The 13,863-nt window shown below is 41.2% G+C and overlaps 1 protein-coding gene across 1 annotated transcript in view; it reads right to left on the reverse strand.

Annotated features, from left to right (window-relative positions):
* Nucleotides 1–172: 172 nt before the first annotated feature.
* LOC126176992 (UDP-glucosyltransferase 2-like) overlaps nucleotides 173–13,863 on the reverse strand; it is a 93,824-nt gene continuing 80,133 nt past the window's right edge. Inside the window, exons 6-7 of the mRNA XM_049924203.1 lie at nucleotides 12,429–12,648; nucleotides 173–1,323 (exon numbers count right to left, since the gene is read on the reverse strand). Of these exons, the coding sequence (XP_049780160.1) occupies nucleotides 1,047–1,323; nucleotides 12,429–12,648 (497 nt within the window). The 3' untranslated portion in view covers nucleotides 173–1,046. The remainder of the gene's footprint in view (nucleotides 1,324–12,428; nucleotides 12,649–13,863) is intronic.

Here is a 13,863-nt window from a genome sequence, read left to right on the forward strand (position 1 = left end):
TTATAAGTTAATATCGCCACGTAAAGGCATCGCTGGCTGCATCGGCCGCTGCGATTGTTGCACTGTAAATTACTCGAACGCAGGTTAATTCAAAGAAAGCGGACATGAAATCGGGATCACCTCTTACAAATTAAAAGTGAACAATAATATTAAATCAATATATTATCTGCTTAATTAGTACAAATATGCTTACATCTGCCAGCACTCGCAAGATGTCCGTCTACACGCAACCAAGACAAGAGAAGAAGTGAAGACGACTAAAAACTTAACAAAAGAGCGTATCATGTCGTCTCTTTAGATCATTTTGTTATGTTTCTTTGCCCTCGGAACTTACACAGAGAAATTTTTATAATACTGAGAAAAATGTATGTTCGCCTGAGCGGCTGGTGTCCACTTATTATTCAAATTTTCAATGTCTCTTCTTTAAAAATACTGTTTTTTTAAGTCTTTTCTTATTATTTGACTTGGGACGCTATACGCAGCAGAAATGAAATTTTACAGCGATAAATAAACCAAACACATTTAAGACATGCGCAGGTGAGAGATGAAGTTACTACCACAAATGTGTTATATTACTGCTGCAACGATGATGCTAATACGTTGACTCGAGATACACATAACTGAAGCTCTGGGCAGAACAATACTCCTTTATCGCATAACATTAAGTAATGAAACTAAGGTATAATGAAAATGATGTAGACTAGAAGAATGGTAACAGGAACTGGACACATCGAGCATTTTCCTCCTTGTAGTTTCCAGTTGGATGAACTACGGATTCAGGTATGCTGCGCACATTCATTACAGGGGACAGTCTCTCAGAAACTCTCTTACGCAAGCTGCGCTAGTTCATGCGTATGATGCACCAACATCTGAGTCTCACATTTTGCGTGCTTCGTGAAAGTCACAAAGATCTGCTACTTCACAGCGCCCTCCTCTGGAGCGTCATTTGTTTCACAGCACGAGCAGAACTCGGCGAGAGCGCCAGACTGAGATAAAATACGTTTTAAGTATTGCGTGAGGAGTCCGCCAGTCAGTTGCCACCTGCGTCACTGTTTCTTCAGTTTGCTGGGCCTGCAGATGAGCGCCAGCAGACGGCGCGTCAGCTTGTAGAGCACAAACGAGACCGCCGCCGCTGCCGCGACGACGAAGCCGATGACGTCGAGCAGCAGCAGCTGCCACCAGGCCAGGTCCAGTGCCGCGGGCCGCAGGTGCGGGGCGCCCCGGTGGCGGATCACGTACTCCACCCACCACAGCGCGTTCTCCAGTGACGTCGACTGGTGCTCCCGGTAGATGGCGGAAAAGCGCCTCATGTTCTCGCGGTAGCTGCAACACGAAATGGGAATTGTACACAGACAAGTTCACGCGACGTATGCACACCCATCCACACGTGTTAAAAAGATGTATGTATGTATGGATACATGTTCCACTTGCCCTCCTACATCATTGGACCCATAATAGCCGAAAATGGTACATGCAACATTTACTATATGGAAACAATTGCTACCTATGACAGAAGTAGGGTCTCTCTTACATTTTCGCTGCTCCTGCAGTAAAACTGCCGCATCAAGCATGAAATTTTAATTTGTTGCTTTCTTAAAACTAATTTCATTCGCAGCACATTTCGCATACAGTAAACACATATGACACTGAATGTGCCTACAGTGGGTCATATGACGTAAATAATGCGAAACGTGAAAAATTGTCCCATCATGAGCAACTGGTACATTTAAAGTTATTACTTCTTTGCAACAAATTTCGTAGTCAGTATCCCCATATGCCCAAGTAAAACCACTGTCTGTCATTATAGGACCTAACGTTCTGGAGATATGAAGTCACAAATATTCAGCTGTGTGAAAATAAAACGACAGCGCGAAATTCGCTGCAGAGAGAGGTGAAATATGTGTACAAATACGTGTGAAATTTATAAAATACAAAGCCACTGGTAGAGAACTCCTACTAAATCTCAGGATCGATTTCAACCAAACTTGGTACACGTATTATTTACTATCTAGAAAGAAATATTGTTGGGCTAAAAAGCAGCATACCACCTTTCCGGATGGGGGTGATGAGTGGGGGTGATGACGTGGAGAGTGACTGGAAGGACGAGATGGACAGAGACAGTGAAGGAGAACATGGACACAGAGGGCATGCAGAGGGAGGGGATGGGGAAATGGACAGATGAAGCGAAGATGAGGAGGTATACGGAAAGAAGGGTAGGAGGAAGTGGACAGAGGATGGAAATAGGAGGATATGTAGAGAGATGGGGAGAATGAGGTGGAGAGAGTAAGCGAAGAAGAGATGAACAGAGAGTGATGCTAGGAATAAATGGATACAGGGAGAAATAGATGGAGAGAGAGATGTGGTGGAGGAGGTAAAGAGAGTGAGGATGAGACAGAAGAGAAAGGAGGAGATGGGAAAGAAGGAGATAGAAGGAGCAGATTAACCGAAGGAGAATGTGCAGGTAGACAGAAGAGGTAGGAGCAGATGTTCAAAGACAGTGAGGAGGAGAAGAATGACAGAGAGCATGGGTAGCAACAGATGGGTAGAGGCTGAATAGCAGATGCACGGAGGGCAGAAGGAATGACACGAGGAGATATAGAGAGTGGAGTGAAAACGATGGACAGAGAAAAGAGGTAACGAACCAATAGAGTTTCAATTAATACATACCTGTATTACGGTGAGTACTCAGCTATTATTACTAAAAAGTACTCTTAGTTCACATCCATACGTTTCCTGACCATCTATCATCATCATTTCATTCAAAATTGCCAAAATATAGTAATGACTTTTTCTCAGTAACTCTGATACACTTTTTTTTCATTTACATCATTTTCATGATTTCTTTATTTCTAATGTTCTCTAATCATGAGACTACAGTACTTCGTTTACAGTTAACAGTTTCCATCGCCAGCAAATATTTTGCTCTGTTTCGACACGCTTTCTGCTATCGACTTGAATTTTATGTTTGGTTTCTTATCTCATTATTGGAAAGGATTGAGTTCAGTTGTAGAAAAACATGTTTCTCTAGCCCAGGCTTATTTTTAATGACTTCTACATTTTTTCCAGTTGCAGATATCTTGGCAGACCAGAGTATTTAAAACATCATTAATAAAATTACCATCGTTTTAAAATTACCTGCTTTTAGTGAGACTGCTCGTGACCAAGTACTTCTGCACAACCAATTTTGTTTGGGTTTACTTTTAACCCCCTGGAATGAATACTTAATCCATCTCACCATTTTCAACAATTATCACATGGTCATCAGTAGTAAGAGATAACATAGTTTATTTTCTTGCAGTGTCATTCCTAGTGTGCCGCATTTACTCCTCCATGTCGCTAACACCTCTTCCATCCCTTATGAAACCTGTCGTATCCGTTTCCTAAATTTGAATTCCTCTCAAAACACATTAACACAATTTCTTAAGATCCTACACCAGAATATATGACACCAACAGCAATTCCATTTGATATGAGGACAGCATTACTTCCGCTCAGCAGACATTTATGTAAAAGTACTACATTCTGTGCTCTCCCTATGCCTCCAAACATGAAATAGACTATTTACTCATAACTTTTTTCGTGTCTTTTCTGACGAGATGCAGGAAACGATGTAAGCAGAAAATGTCTGCGAGTTTCATGGTTGTAAATACTTAGCAATATTTAAACTTATTTATAAATTAGTTTCAAGAAATTCTATCACATGTACGAGATTATTCAAGCAAGGTGCAAATTTTGCCAAAATGCTAAAACACAATGTAGTAGACAATAAAATAGCCTTGATGTTAGAATTTTACCACATTATAGCAATGGTAGGCAAGAAACAATGAACCAAATATAATAACACAACAGTGCATGGGGAATACACACAATAATCTAGCTTGTCCGAGAACACTAAAACCTAAAATACACTCAAGCAAAAGCCAACACTCAAAAGAACATCGGACAACAATTAAGAAGAAGGCAAATATCAGGAACAGAATACACCAGTCCAAGTTACACTCCACTGTGTTCAATAAATGAGAACCATAACAAAAACAACTAGAAAAATTCCTGAAACAAGGAGAGATTAAAATTTCACTGAACACTCTAGATGTCGCTCCTGCGGGTCATTTCACATAATGCCAGGACGTAGAAACGTCACTTGTCACTGCACGGCAGCATACTTCGTTTCTTTTTAGTGTGAACATGTATGGTGTAATGATGTCCGTAGTACTCGGAATCTCTAATTTTTTGACGAAGCTTGTACGGCTCTTGCCATCTTGCCGATGGCCTTAGTAGCCGTCATTTCTAGCTTCAAGATTTCTTCCTCAGAGCAGTAGGACCGGCTGCATTATGCACATGACGTAACCAGTATTTTGTGGCACCAATATCAGTTGGTACCTTTCTCGTGGGGAAGATCACCAGGATTGCGGATGACTGATACATGGGGAAGCTGCGTGTCGAAATGGTAACTTTCTTTCATCAACATTTTAATAACTGTGCATTAAACTTGCTTAACGTTCTGGAACAGGTACCTCTAAATAGCAATCTACCACCAGCTTAATTCGAAAGTCAGAATGACATGTGAAGACAAAAATAAGAACTAAACGAGTAGGCAGATAAGCTCTTCGCGTGTCTTCGGAACTCTGCCTAGACCAGGCTCCCAAGCAAAGTAGCGGTACTGCCTTAAAAATGTGTGTATGGCGCTGACAGTTATACATCAACTTTTTTCAAATTCAGTAAAGCATTAATCAGATCGGGGGCAGCAGACATAGTTGACAGATGTCTGGGGCGGTTGGTCAAATCTTAATTTTGCGCAGGAATAATGAGTCTAGAACACTCTAAGAATACGTAACATGTAATCACTTCCTTGTGTCACAAGATAAAATTTGTAAATATATCAATAACGGTGAATAATCTTTGTAACTTGCAGTTATCAGATCCTGCTGCAATATGTACAAGTGAATCCCCAAACACTGAATGAATCTGTTATTTACGTAACATGAGTTCGTCATCAACCGCTTATTACAGCCGTAAGAGAACGGATGTAGAACCTACGTGCTGCTTTCAGCGTAGGAGGCATCTTTAGAAGACGTATGATTTTCAGAAGTAACAGAACTCTAGGCATTTAACTGAGGGCAGCGGAAGCAGCTAGGGACCTCTCATGTTACGCATTTCCTGAACAAATGAGATTATTGACAAGTAACTTGTGGTAACACAGACGAGGTTGATGATTTGATTTATTAATTAAATTAAACATATTAATTGTTCGCTGAACTATTTAATGAGACTGTACTTCAAAGTACAAAAACGACACAAATTATGTAGGACATTGCTTTTAGTCAGGAATACAAATGTTGCAATGTATGTTTATAATTCTCTTTGATTATGAATTTTTTTGTAATGCGGAAGCATTTTATGTATGGTTATTTTTGGATTTGATGATAGTCGTTGCTAATCGAAATTCATAACCTAATTGATAAACATTTGTGGTTCCTAAGTCATAATCTAACAGATGAACATTAATGGTTAGTAACTGAACTTACAATGAAATAAATAAGTCCTGGGTCACTGGAGAAATAATGGTGACTATTTTGCAAATCGGTCATTTAGAAGAAGAATATACTGCTGGCCATTAATATTGCACTTCCAGGAGGGGTAGAATACTACGGAATCAGAGAGAACTGGACAGGACAGCTGCCGGAAAGGTTCTGAAGATGAGAATCTTAGCGTAACAAGTGGTGCAGCATTATGTTGTTGAAATATGATGTATCGGGGACGTGGAAGATTGTGTACCGAAATGTAAAGGCTGCTGTCCACATTGCTTCCTAAGGAAATCTGAGTTGACAATGTTGGATATCCCTGACACCTCACATCATTACGGCAAGTCCTGCACGTGTTTGACGACAACTAATGTACTCTGACAACATCCATTCTGCCCGGAAGCTCGACAGGCAGTTGCAGGGACTGGACAAAACATAGGAAAACATCAAGACAAATGAACGTTCGAACATAAAATCAGACGCTAGCTTAGCCTGCGGATTTATTGCACCTGTGCAGTCTCCTCAATACGTTACAAGGGTCAGTCGTGGTCAGAGAAGTATTCAGATAGTTGTGTGTGTAGCATGGACAAATTGTTAGTGCTCTTATGGTTGGTGTTTCCAAGCCTACGTGTTTGGCTTCTCAAGCGCCAGAGCCTCTAAAATTTATACAGCACGCAGGGGAACGGCGAAAACTTCATCCAGAAAGCCACAACGCGGACGAAAGTTCGTGTTAAGTGAGCATAGCAGACGGTCGTTAAAGAGGAGGGAGGAAAGTAAGGTAGCTGTAAAGGTCAGCGCAGAGCTGAAGGTATCACTCGTGAGCTGTATCAGAACCAAAATAACACGAATGGAGCTCAATAAGCAGGGAATTGGAGGGCGAGCAGGAATTGTAAAACCACTATCAGTAACACAAATGCCCGTAAAAGGAAGACTTGGCGCCGAAGTTATAAAACCGAGACTGTGGAGCAGTAGACGAATGTCATTTAGCCGGGTGAGTCTTGTGTGCAGGCATCCGTGGGCTCCATGGTTAGTATGCAAGGTCACATTACAGCCCAGGACTGAGTGAAGATTTCGGCTGATCAGGTGCATCCTGTGTTCCTCAGTCATTTGGGTGCGTTCCAAAACGACAGGGTTTCGTAAACACAACTCGCATAATCCAAGACCGGTTTTGTAAGCACGAAGACGAATTGTTGGATCATCCCTTGGCAACACACTCACTAGATCTCAATATTATTGATACTTTTTGGTCTTCTTGGGGAAGAAGATTGAGGAATCGCTGTACACCTCCATAGCCGTTACCTGATCTTACCACTATTTTACAGGAAGTGTGGTATACGATTCCTTGTAAACCGTATAGGATCTGTATTTAACTATTCCAAGATGCCTGGGAAGTGTTTCCACAATCAACAGTTTTCCTACACCTTATCACGCACGGTAACGTGTTTTGATTTTTGGTGTTTCCATAGTTTTATCCACGCCCCGTTCGGCCATCATGCTTCAAGGCGCAAAACCTTTATTCATATGTGTTAAATGTTATCGTTGCACGCAGTTGTGTGCGCGCCTTCTTGTGCTGAAGCGTAAGGGCAACCGATACAATCTGTTCTGACCAAGGTGTGACAGACGTCATCAAATTGTCCATGTTTATACTTACCTTCCAGCAAAAGAGCCAATTTCCCAATTCAGATTGCGTAACGTGAGCGTGTGTTCCTGCACGCTCTAGCGCACGTCTTTTCTCTCAGGTGCTACTCGCGTTGGGTTGGTGAGATCCTGCGTAGTGTGAATGAGCTAAACTATGACATGTTGACGTCTGTGATATCTGTGAATGGCTCTTTTCGGTGACTGCTATTTTTAGCTGCTGTCTGTTGCGGTTGAAAATCACATTTTACTAATTCACGACTCCTGTCCCTCTGCACTCCATCAACGTTAAAACGCGATTGCGCAATAAATCAGCGTAGATGTTTACACTGTGGTTAGTCACAAATAGTAACTACTGCATATCGTTTAATACGGCCTAATTAACAGTGGTTCCACATTCACGTGACAGTAATAGGTTCGTGACCAATGCGAGCAGCAATGTCGCTAATTTATTAAACACATTCCTAATGACGATCCTGCCATTATCAAATACCATCATGTACCGCTACGCTTTTCTTGATCTTACGCTACGTTCTTCTCACTATCATATCAGAGTACTGACTAAGAAATGTATTACGTATGATAAACAGGTCCCAATGTGCGATATGGCCACGTCTTCTATCTAATCCGACAAATTCCACAGACGGAAACCCCTTTGTCTCGCCTTTCGTAAGTCCAATAAACGTCTTTTTCTGTTGAACAATAGTCCGCAGCTCGTGGTCGTGCGGTAGCGTTCTCGCTTCCCACGCCCGGGTTCCCGGGTTCGATTCCCGGTGGGGTCAGGGAGTTTCTCTGCCTCGTGATGACTGGGTGTTGTGTGCTGTCCTTAGGTTAGTTAGGTTTAAGTAGTTCTAAGTTCTAGGGGACTAATGACCTAAGATGTTAAGTCCCATAGTGCTCAGAGCCATTTGAACCTGTTGAACAATACTATAAAGATTATTGGCCACATATGAATACGTGTCAATGGAATTGGCCTGGCCAATCATTACTTCAGACATTCACTCAATATACGAAACTATCTGTATCCATTTAAAGTAACTAGTAACTCTGAATCAGTGAAATAGGTTTCCACAAACTCATAATGAATTCGGCACATGTGGGCTTAGGACAGGTCTGACATGCACTTCGCCACATAGATAGACTTCATGAACTGTACTGCGACCGTCGTTATCTCTATGGTAACAATGTTCTTCTTCATGATTGTGTTGCATTTGAAATTTATCCTGACGATACACTACCTTATGACATAACACCCGTCCAATTTTGTTCTAACATGAATTTCGTAGTGTTTTCTCAAATTCTCCATTGTCTTGTTGAAAATTGCATCATTATTAAATTAAAAAACCAGGTGATTGCTTGAATGCATAGTGTGGGTGATTCTAGTCAGCTTTATCCCCAAGATGAGACACAGTTAGGGACCACAATAATGAAGAACATAGCATTGTCATCAATTTGTGGATACAGCCTCCTCATGGAACGACTTGCTCTGGACATAGCGCCAAATAGCTGTGTACATCATGCAAACTAATAATGTATGTGCGTTCTGACCCCACAACATACCCTACACCAGAATTAGCCCGAAACTACGGACTTTTTCACCTACTCCGACGTATTCTTCAGACAGTCATCGAACCTCGCCATTCGCAGCAATTGGCAGATCAATAGTTCGATATTGACTTTCGTTTCCTGGAGCATAGCGTCCCAAGACAATCCAGGTGCTACGTAACAAAAGGCAATTTTCAGGGTATATGAGATGCATACACTCCAACAGTTCTCAAAAACATCAGCAATCAACCGCTCTTCTCTGTCAAGTTCAAGATCGGAAAACTCCCCTAAATTAAGGTGCTGACCTCCAGACATACATCCACAGCATGCCTGTAAGATTACTGGTGGATGCAGCTATGTCAGATAGTCTGGTCTCCTCGAGTTTTTCCATGCAGTCCTGTCACCGGTATGGGAAAATATATTTTTCTACACCCTCAGGCAGGGCATCAACCTGATCAATCCCCATACCAAATTCAGCTAAGAAAGTCAGATACATGCCCAGTGATATAGTGAAAGAAAACCAACATGTGTCACGGTATGCTGTACTTCAGGTAACATGCATTGTGAACTGGACCAAGGAACTTTCAAATATTACAGTCAACCGCACTATTGTACAGATCATCATTCTTCTGCTACTTGTACTTGAGAACATTGCTGCTGTGAAGCTTATCAACATCCCACGAAAATTTTTCGAGCTCAGGGAACAGCCAAACCACAGGATTATCTGCAACAAATGCTTTGTGGTGATTAAGGCTAGAATAATACGTACACACCATCAGGTATACATGTACACATGGTACATATTATTCTGAGAACTACGGGAGGGTGTAGCGTCACCATCACGGGAGCAAGGAGTCACGGAATATCAGTAAACGCTACAAAGGACACCGAATCTAACGGTCAGCATTCTTAAACTTTCAGAACCTGATTCCCTCTGTCGGCATGACAACGCCAACCGGTTTCTTGGTTGAACAATTCACAAGATGGTTTGCTAATACGTCAATTTTGGAAAAATCATGGGGGTATCTTAAGCAAATATGTTGTTTATGCTCAAGTTTACTCAATTGGGATGAAAGGAGTAAAGACATACCTAAGAACCACACATAGTGAATATTATTGTTACTATTCCCCTTGCAGAATAGCACTATGTTTTCACGCATAGTTCATTGACCGGCAAATTCAGAATAATGAAGACGTCTCCAAATTTCGTTTCAAACATTACTGTTATCTGATTTGCACTCATTCAGAGCATAAACATGTGCGGTTATCTGAGTATTCTGGGCCTAAAATTTAGGAATGTCCAGGACCTTAACGGGGAACTCGATACCATCAAAGTAATTAAATTCAAGAACGTCAATATCTCTGCCTTATCAAGTAATACGCTGCGGAGCTTTCTTGTAACTCCTCTCGCAATCGAGAATTGACCGTGTAAAACAAAACTCATCTTTTATTTTGAACGTTACTACATGCCGGCTTACAGACTATCTCTTCAGGCATAGGGACATAGCTCGACCAAACATTTATCGAACCAAAGACATGTGTCTGGAAGTCGAGATGTAGTATTCGGCCTAGTGCTTTACCTGAGCTTCTAACTTCTATCTTTGAAAACTTGGTCTGTGTAGCACTCAAGGTCAATTCATGAGACCAATTTGAGGTACTCCGAATACCTCTCCATTTTCCCCCAAAATGTACACAATACCCGTCTTTTCAACGTCAGAGTTCTGTATGGGCGGGATGCATGAGATTACAACATAGCACAGTGCTACACTTTATGAAAAAGTACCGCAGTTTTAAGGAGCTCTGATTCCCGAACAGAGAAGTACGCTTTAATAACACTAGTTGAATATCTGTGGCCTTCTGCTGGATTCTGTATGTGAGAAAATGGGATGCTCCTCAAATGCATCCTCAGTCGCCCAATAGTTTAACTGCAGCGTTGAGTTACTGATCTGGAGTCTTTCACTAGTAAGATAGAAGAGGAAACTGCTGCTATTACTACTACTGCTAGACGATGATGACTGGATCCTTCCAGTCGACAAATCTGGCTGCGGCGAAGAGCAAGGAGGTACTTCATGGTGAGCTCACTTTGCGAGGTCATTGGTTTGGACAAGAAGGAGATGCTGTTTCAGGCCAAAACAACACCCAGGATCCAGAATGAGATTTTCACTCTGCAGCGGAGTGTGCGCTGATATGAAACTTCGGCACACCCAGAATGTAGGGATGGCTAGCATGTGAAGATATACAAAAAATATTATATTAACAAATCGATTTCGTAGGCACGTTCTTCATAATTCCGTTTAACTACGAAACCTAAACTCATACCATGAAATAAAGTATGCACTTACATGGCAGTTCGTCCTCTGACAGCCTCAGACGTTTGCTGTCACTATCACTGCTGTTCTTTGATGTCGAGGAATGTTTCGTTATGAAGCTTCCACAGATATCGATGACAAGAACCCAAGAAAATGTAACCACAGACCGATGGTTAAGACACTCACACATACACACGGCTGTAACCACAGATTTGACCAAAATGACAATGAGGGTGGAAGGGGTAGGATCTACACATGCTCTATCTGTGCCCGCTAATTTGGCGGGAACCTGAAGAAATGCTTATTCAGGGGAAAAAGCCAGGCCTGAATTTGGCAAGGAACCATTAGGATTGCTTCTACATCGGGAGAAACCAGGTCTGCAGGTTCAGACAAGTTAGGATTTTTCATTTGACAGTTGTTGTCACACGTTTGAAGAGCACACATGCTCTTGAGGTTCAGATATCTACAGAACCAGATATAAGTATTCATGCCTTGTCTTATACATGCACACGTGGTTCTTGGTGACACTCATACGACAGGCCTGAAGATTTCACGACTGGAACGTCGAAACTGGTTGCCTAATAAAACAATATGAATCTAATGACCGTTGGTATGATATTATTTTATTATGTCAGGTATTTTTCAAATAGTTCATGACTGCCATCATGCAGAACAGAGATGGGGAGACAGGAAACATATTGCTAAGCAGCCATTCTTTCTAGGAATGTCTTTGATCCACATGTCACAAAGCAGATGTTTCACATCAAAACAAGTTGCCACTAATGCAAATCGCCTGGGACGTTTTGGATGGGGGTACATTGTTCACAGTATCAGGTGTTGCAGTGCAGTTTCGGAATGTCCTTTAAGTTTCTCCTACCAGTTTCTGGTGGCACAGGAAAATTTTCCCACAGGATGCACCTGTTGTTGTCTAAATAAAGAAAAAGAAACACCCGATGTCCTTCAACACTGGCAGCTCAGACTGATCATTTCTCACCAATTCACAGATGTGTCAGGGGGAAGGGAGTGGAGGGTGAAGAAGAAGGAGACTGAAGACATGAGGGGGAGGGGGGGGCGTGTCGAGGGGAAATCCCAAAACATCGTCTGGTGATCTCATCAGTGTGATGCTGCCACATCTTTTGACGCCATCTTGAATAAATATGGGAACACTGAGGACAGTACTCATATCCACCTGGTTCCCTTATTAATGCAGGTGCACATGCTGTTCTCAACCCTCACACTCCATTGTGTTGTTTGCTTTAAACATTTTTCTGATTTCATTGGTATAGTCCATTTACTGGTGTACTATACGTTTCCATGGTTACAAAGTGTTCGTGTCATTCGTACACCCAGCAAAAGGAGCCAATAATTTATATCAAAAAAGAGAAAGTTCCGTCATGGAATGTTCTTTGTGACTTACCTCGGATTTTCCAAAACTGTCCTCACTGCTTCTAAGGTAGACTCTTTGGTAATAAGCTTAAAATCCAGTTTCACTCCAATTCCTGCACTGACCATTTTGGCCACGTTGTACCCTTGGTCTCCGAAAAAAGGTATTCCGATGAGAGGTACGCCGTAATATGATGCTTCATTGAAGCTTTGAAGTCCTCCCTGAGTGATAAAAAGTCGAATTCTTGTGTGAGCTGGAACAGAAGAGTGACGAAACATGTTGTTGGTGTAGCAATCACAAAAACGTAGCTTAATATTGCTACATTGTACAAATAACTTACGTAATAATCGGCATTGAGAGGGTAGATCCTGAAGTAGTAACCACAACACAATTTTAAGCGTATGGCGGTTTTGATTCGTATGCCACTGATATGATTGAATCCATGAACCTTGACATGGCTAATGAATAAGAATTGCTTACTTTTATCAGGGAGAACTGTAGAGCTGTGCACATTATTACAAGTAGGATGAAGATGGGAATACACAAATGTAACAGCATTCCGGACTATTATGCCCACCTTCAAGATATCCTTCCCAGATGAGGACGAAACGTTGACTTTCAGAATGAAACTCTTCTGACCAATGCACAATGACATTAAAAGCATAAGGTCGGCAAAGAGGGAGAATTTGTGACGGCACGTCACATAAGTATTGACATTTTTATCGGTTGTACACCGTAGTTAACGTATTTTATGAATATAATTAGTATAAATGATACAGTTGATGTTCTTGAAACAACTGACATGCAGCAATAATTTAAGAGTAACATCTTTATTTAAAATATGTCTATGAAAATAGAAAAGGATCGAATAGAGACGCGACAGTACGCCCGAGGAGGAAGGACGTTCTTTCATACACACACTGTTTTGTTTCGCGTTGCGGAAGGCAGCCATTGAGAGGCTACACATATTTATGTAAGTTATTCTGTATTCTGGTAAAATAAACTAATCATTGTTATCAAAAATTAATTTCTTTGTAATAGTTGCCACCTCAAATGTTCGCAGTGGCTAATTATTTTTAATAATCATTTTTTCAGTAATTTGCGCTGCGGGAAGCTCATCTTCCGATGCAGCCTCTGGTTTATTTATTTTTCAGTGTTAACATTAACTGTAAATGCGAGAGATTTCGTCGTAAGAACATTTTTAATTTGCAACAGTTAATTAATTTACGTTAAGGCTCATTCTTTTAAAATTATACAGATTCCATGAGTTCAGAGAGTTTTATCTTGGCTGCCCCACAGCAACCATCTAAATTCTCTTGAGCCTTGCTATGGAATCAAAAAATTGAAATCAACAAAATTACATTCATTTCAGTTAACGGCAACTATATTTTAGTCATCACGTTCAAAATCTAAACTTGGTACATGAATAACAGCGGCACTTCAAGAACCCGTTTCATATTTACTTATG

The sequence above is a fragment of the Schistocerca cancellata genome, chromosome 3 (genome assembly GCF_023864275.1).
Source record: "Schistocerca cancellata isolate TAMUIC-IGC-003103 chromosome 3, iqSchCanc2.1, whole genome shotgun sequence".
NCBI classification, from domain to species: Eukaryota; Metazoa; Arthropoda; class Insecta; order Orthoptera; family Acrididae; genus Schistocerca; species Schistocerca cancellata.